The sequence below is a fragment of the Odocoileus virginianus genome, chromosome 3 (genome assembly GCF_023699985.2).
Source record: "Odocoileus virginianus isolate 20LAN1187 ecotype Illinois chromosome 3, Ovbor_1.2, whole genome shotgun sequence".
Classification (NCBI taxonomy): Eukaryota; Metazoa; Chordata; class Mammalia; order Artiodactyla; family Cervidae; genus Odocoileus; species Odocoileus virginianus.
In genome coordinates, this window is record NC_069676.1 from 18154427 (window position 1) to 18173376 (window position 18950).

Consider the following 18950-nt stretch of genomic DNA (forward strand, 5'->3'; position numbering starts at 1 on the left):
GGGGCTAAAAGTCCCAAGTCCTCCTGTGGCCCACAAACCCCTGCCCCCCCCTCCCTCTCCCCCTCCCTCACTCCGCTCAAGCCACACTGGCCTCCTCACAGTTCCCCCAACACACCCAGCACAGCCCTGCCCCAGGGCCTTTGCACGCTGTGTGCCTTTTGCCTGGAAAACTCTTCTGTCAGATTGTCAGGGGGCTGTTTCTTCTCTCCATTCAAACTCCTGTTGAAAGGTTACTTCCTCACATGAGGCCGACTCTCCTATCCTGTACTCTGCTCTATTTGTCTCCCTGGCATTTATCTCCTCTGACATACATTTATTTTTATTGTTTATTTTCTGTTTTCCCAACTTTGAACTGTGCCACGAAGGCAGCTCATTTAGGGCATTTTGTTCTCCACTGTGTCCCAAGGGCTAGGTACCCAAAAGATACTCAGGGAATCTTTGCTGAATGAATGGGGTTTTGCGAGGTGGGGGGAAAACAAGGAAGGAAGGCAGTCTGTACATTTATGGAACACTGACTGTGTGCCAGGCTTTGTCCCTGAAGCCAGGCAGGAGGTGGAATTACCTGAGCTGGCACAGAGCAGGTGCTCCATAGATACCCATGGAACTTGTTGATCAAAGGCTCTGAGGAATTCCAAGACTGGTTTTCTGAGGCTACCTGCCCCTCCAGCCTCTTCCCTGCACTTTGACAAGAATCTGGAACAGCCCGAACGCAACACAGAAAGGAGGACCCAAGACAGCTAGAAAGAGTCGAAGCGTAGCTTGTTTAATTTTTATACATTTTTTCTTTTTTCTTTTTTTTTTTGCCTTTTATTGAATCTTTTATGGAACCCCCCCTTTTTCATTTTTTTTTCATTTTTTTCTTTTTTTTTTTTTTTGCATAGGGAAACAAACAAACAAAATAATAACAGCCAGAGTCACTTTCTGTAAATGGTACTTAGGTAGGCGCGTCCGCGGAAACTGAAACGACTGCGTAATATACAAGGTTATGAAAGGAGTATGATGTGGGGGCACGGGGCAGGGGAGACAGGCAAGAAGAAGGCTGGGCCTAGGTCTGCTCGGATGTCCGGCTCCTTGTCCCCCATCCCTGCCTTGGGGAGGAGATGGGCAGTGGGCTGGCCTGGCACCAACCTTCTCCTGACATAGGTTCATGAGCATGGTGGGTGGGTGGGTGGGGGTGTGTGTGTGTGTGTGTGTGTGTGTGTGTGACAGTGTGTGTGTGTGTGTGTGTGTGTGTGTGTGTGTGTGTGTGTGTGTGTGTGTGACAGAGAGAGAGAGAGAGAGATCCGGTATGTGTGGCAAGCAGAAAGCAAGAAACAGAGTAAACTATCCTGGTAATATTGGTAAAATACAAAATGGGGGCAAAAACTCTCAAAAAATATCTCAGAGGCGACAGGAAATGAAACAGCAACACCACCAAAAAATGTGAGAGAAAAAAATGAGAAAGAAAGAAATTCAGAGAGAAAACAAGTTTCCCTCCTTTCTCCCTGTTGCCTCCCCCCCGACAACACGTGTTCTGTCCCTCAGACACCCTGCTGTCTTGCCCTCCCACCCCCCACGTGTGGCCCTGGCAAGGGTCAGAGGGTGAGAAGTTGGGGGTAGGGGCCAGGACCCCTGGACTGGAAGGGGCTTTGGTTTCAGGGGGCCTGGCTGGGATCCAAGATGGGAGGCGGGGGTGTTGATGCATTTAGGGAGTGAGCTTTGGGGGCTCACAACCAGAGGGGGGCTGGGTAGCTCCTGGCCCCTTTCCAGTGGGTCTCCTAGCCAGGTGGTGTGAAGGGCAGGAGTTTGGGGGGAGTGGGTCTTCCTCTCCTGGAGCCCACATTCCTGTTGGATCCCGCCTCCTCTTTCCTGAGGCCTGAGGGACCCCCTGGGAGTCAGGAAGGACGACCTCAAAGCTACACCAGCAGACGTGTGAGGCACTGCTTGGGAAGTCTGTTTTGGTATCGCTGGCAACAAGTCCTGCTGGGATTGCTTGGGGTCTCCTTGCTTCGCCTGGGGAGCGGGGTGGGGTGGGGGTGGGCCTCCGGGGCCAGCTCGGACCCCACACACTCTGAAATGCTTAGGGATAGATCGATGGGGGGGAGGCGGTGTCAGTTTGGAGATGGGGCTCTCAGGAGGTGTCCGAAGGGGCAGAAAGATGGAAGGATGCAGGAGATGTAGGACCTGAAGACATGTCTCTGGAACCTCTCTCCCATCATCCTCCCTAACCCACCCCCCCACACACACACAAAGTAAAAATCAGGGGTCTCAGAGAGAGAGAGACTCCAGGCCAAAATAAAAAGTAGCCACTGTATAATCTGTATTATGAGAAAAAAATTCCAAAATTATACATATATATATAATGTATAGTATAGCCCTACACTGGAGGTCAAAGTACCATCAGAGAAGCCAGAGGGAGTGGGTGGCTGGGGTCCCGTCTCTCCCAGAGGGCTGGATGGCTGCTCCTGGCCCCGGGATCCTGCCTCACTGGTAGCTGTCCAGCCAAATCTGCTTGCTCCTGGAACGCTGCTGTCTCCCGGGACAGAGGGAAAGTTCCAGAGCTGGGGGTGGGGTGGCGGTGGGGGTGCTGAGGCTGAAACTGTCTGCTGCTTGGGGAGCTGCAGCAGGGCCCCCTCCCCGCAGCCTCCCTTGGGGTTTCCTTCCGGTCTGATTGTCTAGCTCAGGGTGGGAATCTGGGCTCATAACCCTGCCAGAATGTGGGTCCCAGACGTGGGCACTGGGGACCCCGGACCCAGCCTCCCTCCCCAGGTCAGATAGGGTGGGGTCGGCTTGCCTCTCCACACCTCCCTCTCCACCCTGGTCGAATCTGCTACCTCCCTCCAAAGAGAAGGATGGAGGTGATTTGCATATATTGGGGAGGTCTCCCTAAGTCTTTTCCACAGCAAGCTCCAGACCCCCAAGGTCAGGCTGAAGACTCTGCATGGGACGGGCTATGAGTGAGAGGGTGACCGTGGGCTTGGGAGGGGATGGGGTTTGAGATGTCAGTTTCATAAGTGTCAAAAAAATACAAAAAACAAAAGTAAACACCCTGCCCTTCCCCCTCCCAGGGCATGAACCCCAACCGCATTGGCAGGTGGGAGCCTGGTCCCTGGTGTTTCTGCCCTTATTCTGACACACAGCAGGCAAGGAAGGGAGGGGCCCTGAGCCCGGGGTGCTGTGGGGTGCAGTCATGAGGGACACCGTGGTCCGAGGTGAGCCTATGGAGGAGGGGTCCTACAGGGACATGCCACCCACTCCCCATGCCACTGGCTGTTCCCACTTCCCTGGTGGTGGGGTGGGGAGGGGGATGAAAGCCAGAAATGGGCCCGATGGAGCCTGACAAGCAGGGCCTTGGGCTCTTGGGCCAAAGGGCTGCTCAAGGGCGTGGTCAAGGCCGGGGCCTGGTCTCTCCCTCTGGCCCTGGGGCTGGCTGAGGGGTCTTTTTCGGAAGAAAACATGGCATGAGCAGAGTGGTAGATGAGAGCCAGGGTCTGGCTGCAAGGCCCCACCCAGCTCTGGAGACAATTCTAACATCCAAGGTGGTGGTGGGGAGTGAATGGGGACTGCCCGCCTAGCATATGCCGACAGATGTTCGAGGGGCCCGGGGACCGGGAGGGCCAGAGACGGCGAGGAGGGATGGGCCCAAGGTTGGTGGACCCAGCCGCGGGGTCCTTGCCTGGACACTTCACTGACTGCTACTGTCTCGGCTTTGGTAGAGTTAAAGGCAGAGAAAATTGGAGGAAAAAAAAAAAAGGAAAGAGAGAAAGAAAAAGAAGGCAGAAAGGAAAACAAGAGAAAATAAAACCGAAGAAAAGACAACAGCAATGGCCGGCCCCTTGGACGGGGCCTGTGACGCGGTGCCCCCAGCCGTCCCTGCCCCCAACCCCCCGGCCGGGCCTCCATGGCTGAGCTAGACCTTACAGGTACAGACAGACAAATATTGCATATATCGGGTTTGGTTTTGTCTTTTTGTTTCACACCAGACCCCCTCTGCAGTCACAGCTGGAAGACGTAGTAGAACTGGGGGGGTGGGGGTGGGGGTGACAGGAGGGTCCTTCCTGCCACCCCAAGGCCAGTCCATGGGGATGGGTCCTTTGGCAAGAAGGAGGGGGCTGCATGGGGTAGTGAGACAGCGATGCGACCCTGAGCCAGGGGGATGCCAGCCTGTGGGAGAGGTGGCGGGGGGAGTCTGGCTGTCAGCAGGGTGGCCGCCCCAGGGTAGGGGGGTGAGAACGCGTAGGTGCATGCACGGCGTCTGGGGGGGGCTGGCCTGTGGCCCAGTGAGGGGAGAAGCCCTTGCCTGGGGCCAGGGCACACCCCTGAGGTCTGTCCGCTGCTGTGGGCAGGGGATGCGAAATGACCCCTCTGGAGCCCGAGGATGGGGCCGGGGGGTTGCAGAGCACCAGGGGGCACCCCCAATGCAGCAGGAGATGGGGAGACAAGAGCCCAGGGCAGGCTGGGGGCAGGGCAAACTGTGGGGTGATTGTTGCGTGCATTGCTTTTTTTCCTTTAAGCAATGTGATTTTTAAGTGTGTGATTTTTTTTTAATTCTTAATTTTTTTTTTTTACAAATAGAAATACATCCCTTTTCAATTTTTACTTTTTATTTCATGTCATTGTTTTGTCTTTTTTTCTTTTAAACTACACGAGCAGTGCATGCAGCTATCTGTGTGCGCTGATATTGTTTAAAGGTAATACTTATTCTTGGAAGGCAAGGCACATCATGTGATAGAAAATTTCGTGCAAATTAGGAAACATGGAATTTTTTTAAGGGTTTTTTTTTTTTCTGTATCTTTTTTTGTTTTCTTTTAAAGAGGAGGAGGGTGGTGGTGGAGGGCTGGAGTGGGGGGTGGCGTGGGGAGGGAGATAGAGCCAGTATCAATTGCCATGCAGTTTCAGCCGCCGCGAGCTGAAGTCAGGAGCCAGGTCACAGAAATCCTCGACTAAGCACCATGCAAAGTTAGGAAGCTGGGGGCTGCCGGGTGCCCCTTCCCCTTCCCTGCCTACCCGCACCCTCAGGTTCCCGGCTGACAAGCTTCCGGATACCCCAACTGCACAACCCACCCCTCCTGCCCTCCCCCAGAGCGGCCCACGCTTTTGTCTCCAGTGGCCACCTGCTGCAGGGGCCCCGGGGACAGACGGACGGACCAAGGGTTCTCGAACCCCTCCGGACAGTGGGAGTGCAGCTGGTGGGGAAGGGTCTTGTGTGTAGGGGCTGTCTTTCTCTTTATGATCGAGTGGGTTCGCCAAGCCCCTTGGGCTGGTTTGGGAGGAAAGTCCGGTGTCTGGGGAGGTGGGAGGAGGCTGGCCAGGCCCGGGGCACACCGGGGGTTTACCAGGAGAGGGAGAGGTGGGTCAGGCTGGGAGCAGTGAGCGGAGGCCCTCCCAGGGCCATGGCTTTGGCCTAGGCCGGGGATGGGGGTCGGCATTCCCCAGCGCCAGGCACGGAGACCAGTTGGGATTCAGACTGATGGGCCGGAAGGGGTCTTTGTGTTTGGGCCTGGTGACCCCAGAACACCTAGCACCCCTTCCCAGGCCCCCCTTCCCAAGATGGCCATCCCGGGGAGGAGCATGGATGGACCGGGAAGCCGGGGCAAAGGCACCCCGTGTCCCCAGCTTTAGTGTTTTTGGAGCGGCTCAACGGAAAATGTTCAGCAGATGGGAGGCCCCCCTACATGGCAGCAGGGAGCCCCAAGGCGCCGACCTCCCCGCCCCCAGCTGGAGCCCCCAGCCCTGTTCTGGACCTCAGGCGGCCTGGCCCCTCTCCTTCTGGCCACCCAGAGGCGACGCCTCCTGGCTGTGCCCCACTTCAGCAGGGGGTGGGGGATGAAAGTGCAAACCGTGGTCCCCCTTTGGGCCGGGAGGCACCAGGGAGGGGCTGTCGCTCCAGGATGTAAGGCACTGGCAGAGGAGGCGTAGGGGCGGAGGGGCACACCGGCTTCTCAAGACCCCAGCCCCCCTACCCCAGCGGGGCAGGATGCCGGGAGGAGGCCCAGCTCTGCCCCTTGGACCCGCTGGGGGCGGGGGTTCCATCTCTCTAGCTCTGATGGGGGCATAGCAATGAGGGGTCAGCAACTGGAAGGGGCCAGGTTGCGGGAGAGGAGGGAGAGGGGAGGCCCACGGCCACTCACGTCCCAGCTGGACACAGGGGAGGGGGGCGGGCGGTGGAAATCAGGCACTTAAACCACTCGCTCTCACCTCCCACCTCCACGGGCTAAAGTGGGGGGGTCCTCCCCAGTTCAAGGGTTGGGTGGATAGAGAGACCAGAGCAGCCCTCAGGCCCCTCCGCTCCACTGCCCCCAGCCCCTTCCTTGGAAAGTGCATTTCTTACAGTGTGTGCAACGTGGGGCCCTCCCAGGGTGGGTGGGGGGGTGTGTAGCCGGTGGTGGGGGCTGGGGTGCGCTGGGGTGGCCTCCTATGCCTGGGGTGGGGCTGGGGGTCATTTGCATAGAGACGTCTCCCAAACCCGGCGGATGCGGAGGGGCTTCGCACGAAAGAGCAGGTAGAGGTCCACGCCTGCTGGATGCTCCTTCGCCGAGTATCCGCCATATGTCCTAGTGCCCTGGCCTTGCCGGGGTCTCCCTGCCACCCTCTTCTGGCCCCGTCGCCCCCTGCCCACCCAGCCACCTCCACTGCCTGCTGCTGGGGTCCTTGCTGGCCCCCCAGGGCCTGCCTCCCCAACCTGGCAAACCACTGTCCCGGAGGTGGCGGTGGGCACGCGGGTGGAGAGGTGGCCTCACTGGGTGTCCTGCCCCGTGGGCCTGGCGTGGGCTCCAGGCTGTGCTCACCTGGTCCTGGGAGGAGGCGGGGGTGGCTGGGCCTCCCTGACCAGCAGCAGCAGCAGCGAGAGGAGATGAATAACTTAGGACGATCCCGAGCGTCCGGTCCGTCCGGCCGTGGTGTCCCGAGAGTCCGAAGCGTTGTCATCTTTACTGTTTATCTTCTTGGTTGGGTGGGTTTATTTTTATGTATTGTAATTTTTTCCCCCGTTTGTCTTTTTTTTTTTCCCGTTTTTTTTTTTTTCTTTTTCTTCCTCCTGTGTTTATGTGTCTGTGTGATTTTGTCTTTCGGCCGGGCTGGGAGTCGGCGGCGGGGTGTTCTTGCTTGCTGTAGCTTTCCACCGAAAATGTGGGCCGGGGGCCGGCTCTGCGGCCCCCTGGGATTCCTGGGACGAAGGAGCAGGGCGTGGGAGGAAATCTTTCTTATCCCAGATACCAGGACTGGGCGGCCGGAGGGAGACAGAGAGAGAGAGACAGAGAGACGGGGGTCAGACTCCGTGGGCCACAGCCTATACCCACTGCAGCCCCCTCGACCCCTGGAACCTGTGACCTCTGTCCCAGACTTAGGTAATCTGCTAGGTGACCCTGGGCAAGTGACTGGGCCCCTAAGCAGGGCTGCTGGATAAAACTCAGGGAGTTCAGTTACACCTGAATCCTGGATAAACCTTTTAGTGTATATCCCATACAACTTTTGGGATATACGTGTGCTTTAAAATTTTTTTTTAGAAAATTCTTTATCTGGAATTGTGGTTTTGTTTGCTAAATCTGGCAACCCCACCTCCAGCCCTGAGTATAAATGCAGGAGGGGATACTCTCACTAGTCGGAGGAGAACCACTGGTGAATCTTTACAGACAGGCACCGTGCCCAGGCGCTGTGACTGGGGTTGTTTGTTTCTTCTTTACTTTTAACATTTTCCCATTTAATGGTTCCCCCAGAACCCTCATGAAAGAGGGACTACTGCCCCCAGACCCCGTTTTGCAGTGAAGAAGACAGGGGCTCAGAGAGGTAAAGTAACTTGCTTAAGTCCACCAGCGTTTGAGGGAAGAAGACAGCATCTGAGCTATGGCCTGAGAAGCTACTTGTTTGTCCCCCTGCCTGGGGCTGACCCCTTAGCCTGGCCTTTGAGGGGGTCATGACTCCCACTTTACAGAGGGGGAGACAGAGGCGTGGGGTCAGGCGGCCAGGTCTATAGGGACAGCTCTGGCCTAGGTCCCCACAGGGAAGCCGATTACAGTCCCTTCCCCTGGAATTGCGTCCAGTCCACCTGGGGAGTGGGACTGGGGTAGGGAGCCCCCGGGAGCCATGCCACTGAGGTCACAGCAGCGCTGTGCCCCCACGCCTGCTGTAAACCAGTCACACTCCAACCGGGTGATCAATCCCACCAGGCCGCCTGCAGCCGCTGGGCCATCCTATCGAACTGGCGCCGTGGCTCCCAGCCCCCCACCTCCAGCCAAGTTCAAGTTCATCTTGGCCATTACCTCATGTCTGGTTTCCGTTGGCAACCAGACACATTCTGGGCGTGACCCTCCCCTGTGGTGGCCAGCCTCCCCAGGCCCTTCCTCCCTGCCTCCTCCCCGCCTAAGCTCTCTGCCCGACTCTGGCCCCCGTAATGGTAGGGTGGGGGGAGGCACCCTCAACTCAACATCCTCCCCCATCAGCTGAGGGGGAGACTGAGGCCGCACAGTGCCAACAGTGAGGTCTGGGCTCTGTCACCCCCTGGCCTGGCTGGAGCCCCCACTGTGGTTCTGGGCACATGGCTTAACCACTCAGGCCCTCTGCTCATCTGCTGACCAGGTGTGATGGGCAGAGGACTGGGGGAAAATGCTAGGCCAGGTGGACCCACCCCTTCACACAGGAGGGTGGGGTGGAGGTGTCAGACCCCACAGAGCCCTACTCTGGAGGCCAAAGTGACGGCTGGCTCAGGACTGCGGCAAAGGGGTGGGATGGTGAGAGATGGGGGTGGGGAGATGAAGAAGGTAGGCAATGGATCAGGGAGAGATCAATTGCCATTGATTAGAGGAGGGGCGCTGATTGGGGTCAGAGAATATTGATCAGGGGGCCAGGCGCTGATGAGGGTGAGGGCAGGAGATAGAAGTGGGGATGGGAGAAGCCGATGCAGGCTGGGAGGTGGGGCGGAAGTGGGGGGGGGCGCGTGCAGAGGCGAGCCAACCCGCCAGGATCAAGGAAGGCGGAGGAAGTGCTGACTGTGCCAGAAAGAGGAGGCCTCTCTGCTCTGAGCCCTTAGCACAGGGGCTCCGAGAGGGGGGAGCGGGTCTCGCGGCTCCTTCCTCCCCCTTCCCTCCCTTTGGGGTCTGCCGGGGTCGGGAGTCCTCTTAGTCCAGGGACCCAAGGTCCTGCCTACACAATCTGGAAGGGTCCTCCATCCAACACCTTCGCTGCCCCCGACACCAGCCCCACAAAGTTCTTTCTGGCTGCCAGCCCTGGCTATGCACACCCCACCCCCCACCCCCGACCTCTTCCATGGCTCCCCTGGGCCCCCAGGGCAAAGCCCACGTCCGATGCCTGCCAGCTAGCTCAGGCTGCTTCCCCATTATTTCCAGCCCTTGGCAGCGCTGAGCCCCCTGCCCGGACACCCTCATCCTCCGTCAGACAGCAGGCTCCGACCCCTCCCCTCCCAGGCAGGGGCCCAGATGCCCCCTTCCCCAGGTTCCTCCACAGTCCCAGTCCCACCCTCTCTGGTCCCCAGTAGGGCCTGCTCACCAAGCAGGGGGTGACCATAAGCACAGAGAAACAAAGGTTCCCGCCATCCACCTGCCTTGGTTTCCCTCCCCTTCTAGGCTGTCCACTTGGGGTGACCCCCTCTCCCCCCATGCAGAGGCTGATGATAGGGGAGGTGACACAATGGATGGGGGAGACCGGGGCAGGGTGAAGAAGGTAGGCCGCAGCCGTCCGTTGCTTTTATTAGCTTTGGTTTCGGAAGCAATTAGGACATGCCCAGCCTCCAGTGGGGAGGGCTGCCAGGTGAGAGTGGGAGAGGAAATTCCTGGCTCCCTGAGCACTCTGGGGGCAGGGGTATCCATACCAGGATAGAACTCAAAACCCAATCGGAAGGGGGATGGCCTGGGGCTGCGCCAGCTCAGTAGGTGACCCTGACCAAGTGATCCCTCTGTCTGGATCCTGGCCAGGGCTCAGTGAGGGGGGATACTTAGTATTCTGGGTGTGCGAGGGGCGGTCCTGGCCTTTCCTTGCCCTTTCTGGATCAAACTGGTCCCCTGATGCTCCAGACCCTTCAAGGACTCCCCAGGAGGTGCCCAAGGCCGGAAGAAGAGACTGAGGTTCAGAGTGGGTGAAGAAGAGCTGGGCACAAGCCCTTGTCTCCTGACCCCAGGACTCCCAGCTAAAGTCTGGGAAGGGAGGGAGGGGGACTGCCAGGTCCCCCCAACTCTGGAGCCCCTGAGCTGCCAGCAACAGCCAGGGCAGCCTCGAATGGTTCCCAGGGGGCCAGGCTATGGCGGAAGGTTCTTTGGGCCTCCCCAGTCTGGCTAATTCTGATCTCAGTGGAGGAAGGGGGACATGGCTACCTGTCCACCTCTTGCCCTCACCCCTGCCCCCTGCCCGTGGACTCTGTTGCAAGAGATCACTCTCTCACAGTGGCTTGAGGATCTGAATGTGACCCCTGGGGACCCTGCAAATCCCCATGCTCTATGGTCCTGCGGAGCCCCAGGACGTTTCTTTGTGCGTCTGGGACTCAGGGAGGCTGCAGCAGCCGTTTTACATCCTGTGATCCCGTCCTCAACACGCACCAACCAGGGAGCATGGCTCAGGGGTACAGCCACCACCGTCCAACACCACCTGCCAGCACCTTCCTGGCCTGCACACAACACGGATACGGATGCCAGACCAAAGGTGGGAGCTGGGGACACACAGGGAGGGGCTGAGGCCACCTCCTGCCTCGAGAGATGCTGGGAGCCACGGGTCTCAGTTCCAGACACATTGAGGTTTGGCCCCGCAGTGCTGCGCAGCCTCAGGCGACTCACTCCTCCTCTCTGAGCCTCCTTGTCTTGTCCTCAGCCAGCCCTGGTCCCCATAACCTGGTGCTCTCAGGGGCAGTGATACCAACCCCACCTTCGCTATCTCCCTCCCACCTCGCGGGCTGGAGCCTGGGGTGGGGGCCTGCATGCTCTACCGGGAGGCCCCACCCCCCTGCCATGGGTTGCCTTGGCTTCCCCAGCTTCCCCTGGCATCCTGGGATCCCTTGCCACCCGCTGCCTCCCTCTGGCCGGCATGGGAGGGGATGAAGGTTGGGGGTCTGAAAGCTCGGGCTGATGCAGTGTGTGATCCTGGGCAAAGCCCCTCTCCTCTGAGCCTCAGTCTTCCCATCTGTACAAATAGGACCAGGGCAGTGACAAGCCCAGTCCCACATCCCCTGGCGGGATTTGGGGCTTCAGCATATCCCCCAGTATGGGCTCAAGGCCCTGGAAGGAGCTGGCAGGCGGGTCCCCCGGCCACGCTCAGCAGCTGCCACGCCAGGGGTACAGCTGGGGGAGGGCTCCCTGCATGCCCTGCCGGCCCCTCTGCCCTGCCCCTCCCAACCCCCGCCAGCCGGCCTCTTGGCCCCTACCTGTGCCTGATAAATGCCCGCTGGATCCCTTGGTCCTAATCCCACAAAGGAACGGTTTGCAGGGGACGTGCCGGGCGTAGAGTAGGCTGCGAGGAGGAGAGAGACCGAGAGCCCGTTAGCGCGGGGGCAGCGCGGGAGCACCAGAGAGGGTGGCCGCTGCTTAGGGTCAGACAGCCAGGCCTGCGCACCCAGCACCCGGTGCCTCTGAGCTGGCCGCCCTCCCCCGGACGGTTCGGGCACCCCGAAAAGCCCACAGGCTCAGGCCCCTGGGGTTGCACGGGCTGGTGTCTGCCGGGAGGGAAGGCGCGGGATGAAAGATTCATAATCCAGAAACCGCCTGTGAATTATTCAGAGAGTTCCAGTGCCTGGTCCATCCTGCTCCCGTGGCCTGCCTCCCGCCGTGCGGGGTGCCATGAATTATTGAGGGCGTTTTATTTATTAATTTCCCTCCTGGAGAGGGCTCGGGGAAGGCTGGGTGCACACACACAGCATCTTTGTATTTTAATCTCACTGATCACGCTTTGCGGGTGAGGGAATGATTCAAAATCCAGGCTGGGGTTGGGGGGAAGTGGGTGGAGGAAGGGTCCCCGTGTGTTCTCCACTGGAGCAAGGGTAAGTGGGAGGCAGTGAGGCTTGGGGAGCTTGCAGGGGGAAAGCAGGCTGGACCTGCGGTAGAGAAGTTGGTACAAGACAAGAGAGAAAAAATCCACATTCACTCCCCGTCTATTATGTGTCTACTGTATACCAGGCAGTGGGCAGCATTCCAGGGTTAACTCAGTGGCCTCAACACAGCAGACAAGACTATTCTGCCCACTTCACAGATGAGGAAGTAGGGCGAGGAGGTGATGACCAGCCTCTCATGCCAACTCTGTGCCCTGCGCCTGCCTCCTGCTAAGTGTTCTCCCTGATCTGTTTCACTGACTTGCTCCGCACCGCCCCTGGTGACTGTCCCAATTTGCAGCTGAGAAAACTGAGGCTCAGAGAGGGGAGGACAGTTGCCCAAGGTCACACAGGGAAGGAGCTTCAAGCGTGGGATTGGAGCCCAGCATCCCAGTGCTGCATCTTGGTGTTTGGAGAAAGATGTCTACTTGTGAGGCTGCCCCGGGTCTTGGCAGGCAGTGGATGCTGGGGAAGAAACTCTAGGGGTGGGGGTGCTGTGTGCAGGGAGGGAGCCGATAGGGCCCAGAGGGAGGGTTGGCCCCTCCTGTTGGGGGGGTGGTGAGGAAGCTCATTTGGGGAGTGAGGGAGAGAGAGACCTTCACAAAGATGGGGCTCAGGGGGAGGCTGGGGGCAGAGCCATGGCTGATGGGGATACCTGGACCAGGGTGGGGGGCTACTGGGGGCTGGTGAGCTGTCATCTCTCCAGCCACATCCCGAAAGTGGAAAGCTCAGGAAAGTTAGGAGGCCCAGCCAGGGTCTCCCACTAGGCTACCACCCAGACCTACATCTAGAGAGCAGAAAGTTTTAGAAGGCGGGGCAGCCACCCCTGCCCTCCTGGGGACAGACGGGTAAGTGGGGACTGTCCCGTCTGAAGGTGTGGCCCAGACTGGCAGCTAGGAACAGAGCCCGCTGTAGCCGGTTTTCCCCGAGAATCCAGGGGAAATCTGGAAGTTTTACGTGAAATGTCCTGACTTTAAAACAGCAACCATCATAACAGATTCCCCTTTTTCACAGACAGAAGGCACCTGGGGGCCGGGTCTGGCCCTCCCGCCTCCAGTTTGAGATCTTCCCCTACTGCTTGTTGTGCAGAGGAGCGTTTGGAGCCTGGGTACGGGAGTGGGGGTGGGGTGGCACACGGGGGGGCCCCAGGCCACTCAGCCAATGGAGGCAGACCCCAGGCTTGCCCCCAGCCATCTCCTCAGGCTGCCTTGGCCCTGCGTGGACCAGGCCTCCATCTGGGGACCCACCAAACTCGCCGGCACGCACCGGGTGGGCCTAAGCCCCCGACCCCAGCAGCGGGGCGGGGGAGGGGAGGGGCCCCTGGGGACGCCTTCCTGGGTGCTTACAGGGCGAGGTTGGCGACGAGCTTCCTCCCTCGGAGGTGGGTTTGGTGGCAGGGGGGAGCGCCAGCCGCGGCAGCCCGGGGGGCGGGGGTGCCAGCATCTGAGCAGAAAGGCAGTGACTGGACATTTTGAGCTGGCCACTTCCATTTAACTGGGGGGAACAGAGAGACAGGTGGTTAAGGCGGCGGGTGCCCCCTCCGCCTCGGGCTGCTGTCCACCCCGGGGCTGTGGATGGGCCTGGCCGGGACGAGTTTGGTGGGTGCCCAGGGCTGGCCTGGCTCCGCAGGCCTCCAGCATCCTGGGATGGCCATATCATTGCCGCCTCCTCAAGCCACTTTGTGCCCACTTCCTCCAAAACAGGATCAGTACCACCAGACCTCACGGGCGGCCTGGACACATCTCCCTGCATTCACCACGAGTACCCCTTCATCCATCACCTCGCCCACAGTCCCCAGGTCCAAAAGCCTCCGAACATCAAAGCTTTGGTGGAAGTTTGGCCAAAGCCAGCCTGAGCTCAGGAGTAATTGCGTCTGATTTCAGGGTCATCCGCTCAGACATTTGAAACAGGCCGAGTTCCCACTGGTCTGACTCCAGGGGCTGCAGACCCAGGTGTTTGCAAAACAGAAGCTGCCCGGTGGGAGGAAAGGCCGCCTGACACTCATAAACGATGCCCTGGGGTCCCCGGGGTGGTCGCGCCGCCCCACACTCACCGGTCCAGGCTGCTGACTGGCCGGGTCACAGGCCAGCGAGACGAGATCTTTGAGCGGGTCCTGGGGGTTGAGGTGAGGCGGGTAGCGGATGGCCGTGTGCGGGAAGTAGGTAGAGGCCGTCTGGGGCAGGATGGAGGTGGTGGGGAAGTGCAGGGCTGAGGACGGGTGAGGGCTTCGGGCGATCCCTGTAGAGATGGGGGTTGGGCAGTGGTCATCCGGGCTCCCGCTGGGCTGCCCTGTCTCAGAGTCACTGTGTTTATGCAAGTGGGTTACGCCTACATCTCCACCATGAGCCCACAGGGACATGGAATCACCCCTTTTACAATTTTTATTCATTAAAAAAAATTTATTTATTGTTATTTTTGCCATGCTGCATAGCTAATGGGATCTTAGTTTGCTGACCAGGGATTGAGCCCAGGCCTCGGCAGTGTAAGTGTGGAGTCCTAACCACTGGACCACCAGGAAATTCCGCTGTCCCTTTTGTTAAACAGAGGACGACTGTGACTCTCAGAGGGACCATCCCCTGTTCTAGCCACACAGTAGGCAGGTGGCAGACCTGGGGGTCTGAGCCCACACTGACTGGCCCCACAGCCCACATCTTGACCCAGGGCTCAGTTAGCTCTTTCCATAAATGGAAGGTGGGCCAATTTTTAAAAAAATTGAGATATCATTTGCACACTATAAAATACACCCTCTGAAAGTGTACATCCAGTTTCTTTTTTAGCACATTCACGGGGCTGTGCAACCATCACTAGAATCTCTTTTACAATATTCTCATATCCACCAAAGGAAGCCCTGTTCCCATGAGCAACACTCCTATTCCTTCCCCAGCCCCTGATAAGCAGGAACCCACTCTCTGTGGCCATGGATCTGCCTGCTCTGCACGTCTCCCATCAGTGGAATCACACCCTGTGTGTCCTCTGGGCCTGCTTCTCTCACTGAGTGTCGTGTTCTCAGGGTCCATCCATGTAGTAGCAAGTGTCAGGGCTTCTCCCCTTTTCATTGCTCAGTAATAGTCCAGTGTGGCATTTGCTTTTGTTGTTGTTGTTGTTCTGAATAGTTCAGTGATAGTTTTAATTCCAGAATATCTTCTTTCCCCGCAAAAGAAGCCCTGTATCTATTAGTGGTCACTCCCCTTTATTCTCTCTCTCTGGCCAGACAGTAAATATTTTTGGCTTTCCAGGCCATAGGGTCTCTGATAGGGCTACTCCACTCTGCCCGTGTCGCCTGAAAGCTGCCACAGATGATGAGTACACGGCTGGGTGTGGCCCTGCGCCAATAAAACTTTATTTACAAGAACAGGTGGCAGTTGGGGGCCCTGCTTTGCTGGGTCCCAGTCTAAATTGCTGTGCTATCTTGACTTTTGCCTCTGTCCTGTATACACACCTGCCTTTGTATGGCACTAAATCATTATTATCACAACCAAGGGACAACAGATGACATTCAGGTTCCTGTTTAACTTATTCTGATTTAACTCATTTGGTTCTATGGACAGCCTTGGGAGGGGGACATTTAGGAGCCCTGATGGACGGGTGACTGGCTTAACTCAAGCCCTGTGGTGGCTAGAGTCTGTCTCTGCTGCTGTGAGTGTGATGCTGCCCATGTGGGTGGCCAGGAGCGCCCATATTCCTGTGTGTGGCCTTTTTTTTTTAAACTTAAAAAAATTGTTTTTCATCTTTTTGCCACACCAAGCAGCGTGATCTGGATTTTAGTTCCCCAACCAGGGATCAACACATGCCCCCTGCAGTGGAAGCATGGAGTCTTAACCGCTGGACCACCAGGGAAGTCCATGTGTGACGAGTGTGTGTCCTGTGTGTCTGCCTCTTTTGTGGCTGTCCAGCCCCGGGATCTGTCCGTGGGTCACTTGAGTATGACAAATGGGGAGCAGGTTGAGAGGTGAGCCCCTGGCTGCACCTCTTGATACCAAAGGGGAAACTGAAGCCTCCAAAGAGTCAGGCCTGGGTGCTCTCTGCCACAGCACCTGCAGGCTTTCTTGCCTGGATGGGAGGATACAGCAATAGGACTTGTGGTCAGACAACTGGTGGGACTTCCTTGGCTGCAAGGGGCCTGTTAAGAGGGCCCAGCCACCCCTCCACGCCTGGGGCCCGTAGTGCTCACCACTGTGCACGGCGATGACGGGCCGGTGGTGTTGGGTGAAGCTGGAGAGGCGAGGTGAGTCCTGGGGAGATGGGCTGTTGAAAGGAGACTTGTCCATCTCTGTTTTCTTCACTGGGGATGAGATGCCTGTGAGGAGAGCCAGACAGTCAAGGGCCTGCAGGCAGGGTCTCTCCATTCCTAGGACCCTTGGACCTCCCCGCAGAGCCCGTGCCCATCCTTCCTCCAGCCACTCGTGGGTGAGAGGCTGGGAACCCATCGTAGAGAGGGCAAACTGAGGTTCAGAGCTGGGAAGGGGGCCACCCAGGGTCATGTGGCCCATGGGGATGAGGGGCCTAATGCCCCATGGGCCCCTGGATGACAAAGCCTGGCCCCCATCTTCTCTTCTTCCAGACATGGGTCAGCTCAGGGCTGCCCTCATTCCCTGGGGGACGCCAGAGCTCTGGAGAAGGCAGCCGGGTGGGAGAGGGGAAGGTCTGGCCCAAAGTCCGAGCAGCTCTGTGCTTGTGCCCCCAGCATCCTTACTGGGGGTGCAGAACCTTCCCTGTGGAATCAATGTGACTATTAAATGAGATACGGCAGGTAAAATCGTCAGACTAGGATCCAGCACAAACCCCTGCGCTGGAATCACCTGCTTCCATTCCTCTGCAGATAGGGGTCTCACTACCTACCCTGAATGCCCTGGGGGAACCCAGAAGGTCTCCAGCTCAGCCTCAATGATTGAAAGAATGGTATAAAGGAAGTGGACCCTGTTTCTGGGGTCTCCTGCCATGGTTCTGTGAGCTGACACTTGCATGTGTCCCTAGCGCTGTCCCATCTGGGACACTTGATGCACCCTCCCTCCCCTCCTCCCTGAGGCATTTCATCACAGGGCGCTTCTGGTAGCTGCATTAGCACCACTGGGGGTGGGGGTGGGGGCGTGAGCCCAATCCAAGAGTCAGGCCCGTTAAGAGCACTCAGGCCACCAACTGCTTTTGCCATTACAAAGACCACTGCCCTTGATGGCTCTGGGTGTGCACCCTCTGTGTGTGTGTGGGGGGGGCCGCGGGGAGGGTGGTGGCATGTCCTGGGATGTGGCTGGCAGCCCAGAGGGACCAGGCAGCGAAGTAGGGGCTTGAGAGCAGGTCTGGGCTTTCCCAGGGATAGGAGGAGCTGGCAGGACCCAGGGCAGGGTGTGTATGTCCCTGCAGTCACGGAGGGTGTATATATGCACACGCACATGTTTGCATGCGCAGTGGGCACTGGGCTGGTGCATGGCTGTGGCGAGAATGAGGTTAGGCTGTCAGACGCTCACTTAGGATCTCCTGGAACAGCCTGTCCTGCATGGAAATAGCCCGGCCCGTACCCATCCCCAGCTGCACCTCCGCAGGCCTTTTTAGAGCTTCCAGAGACCTGCTTGAAGGAGCCAGGGTGTGGGGTGGGGGCAGGGAGGCACCCGCATTGCAAGAAAGAGTCACCCTCGTGTTCCACACCCCCATCTGATGCTCCTGCATCTGAACATCTCTAGTTCGTCCAACAAACACACTGGGAAGAGCCCCACATGTGCAACCGTGGCAGTTAACACTGTGCCCCTAGGTGCCCCATCAAAGTAAGCGTCTCTCCACTTAGCAGGTGTGCCCTTGACCTCTCCATCCTGATGCATCCGGCCATCTTTCTGTTCAATATACCTATCTATACATCCTCCTTGAGCATCCCTACGCCGCCAGTGGAAGATACGCACCTATCTGGAGACAGGTGCCAGTCGGGGCCCCGCTTCCCCAGCATCTTTCCACCTGTCTGTCCCCCACTGAAGCACACACTCTTCATCTAACAGGGAGGCCTGCATCTCCCCCATCTGAGACCCACAAACTAGTCCATACCCCTGCAGCCCACCGTGGTGGAGCCTTCGAGTCTCCAGGGCCCACGACACGGCATGGGCAGCGGGTGTGCAGAGTGGATGGGTGGGCGGAGCACAGTTCCGGTAGGAACCGCCACTGCTCAGTGGGCACTCACTATGTGGGATGCTCTCCCCAGCACTGCTGATCTCAGCCGGTCACCCTCTGTGGGGCCATCCTGGGCTCTGTGGGATGTGGAGCAGCCTTCCTGGCCCCACCCACTCAAAGCCAGGAGCCCCCCCCACCCCCAGTCATGATGACCAGATGTCCCAGACATCACCCAGTGTCCCTTGGGGGCAGAGATGACCTGGGTGAGGACCCTCTGTGAGACCCTGGGGAGCCACAAGGTGGTGGAGCTGGGACTCAATCCCAATTCGTAACCACAGGAAATGCTCAGCACCCCCACCCCCGCAAAGTTAAATAAGGGATGAGGTAAGCCAACCCCCCTCCTCACAACAGAATAACTGCCTGTGAAGGGCCTGTGTCCCCCGGCGAAGGGCCACAGAAGCAGCAAGAGCAGAGAACTCTGGGATCCCCTCTTTGCCAGGCTTGGCTGAGTAATCAGGGAAGGCCTCGGGGAGGAGGTGGCCACGTGAATAGGCACTCTTGGCACTCCTGGCCTGGGCATGGAGGGTGCAAAGGCCTGGAAGCTGGTATAGGGGTCCTGAGAGATGTGGCTGCAAGACCCCCCAGGGGGGTCTTGCCTGGGCTGGGGGGGTTGGTCTTGTCCTGGAGGGGCTGGCAAGATTCCGCTCCCCCCACCCCCAGGCCTCTGCTCCTCTAAGGCACTGGAGTATGGAGGCTGGGGCTGGGGAGTTAACTGAGCGCTGCCTGCTGCCCATGGAGGTCACAGCGGAGGAAGGGAGAGACTGCTCTAATCAGTTTAACCCCCTTAATGAACAGCTAA

At 58.4% G+C, this 18950-nt stretch overlaps 1 protein-coding gene across 4 annotated transcripts in view; it reads right to left on the minus strand.

Annotated features, from left to right (window-relative positions):
• Positions 1–742: 742 nt before the first annotated feature.
• Positions 743–18950, minus strand: part of NFIC (nuclear factor I C) — a 73181-nt gene continuing 54973 nt past the window's right edge. For 2 of the 4 annotated variants that reach the window (XM_070464995.1, XM_070464994.1), the window contains exons 7-11: positions 16173–16298; positions 14055–14239; positions 13348–13495; positions 11342–11427; positions 743–7199 (exon numbers count right to left, since the gene is read on the minus strand). In XM_070464995.1, coding sequence (XP_070321096.1) covers positions 7182–7199; positions 11342–11427; positions 13348–13495; positions 14055–14239; positions 16173–16298 — 563 coding nt within the window. In that variant the 3' untranslated portion in view covers positions 743–7181. The remainder of the gene's footprint in view (positions 7200–11341; positions 11428–13347; positions 13496–14054; positions 14240–16172; positions 16299–18950) is intronic. The other 2 variants (XM_070464996.1, XM_070464997.1) reach the window with 2 other exon arrangements.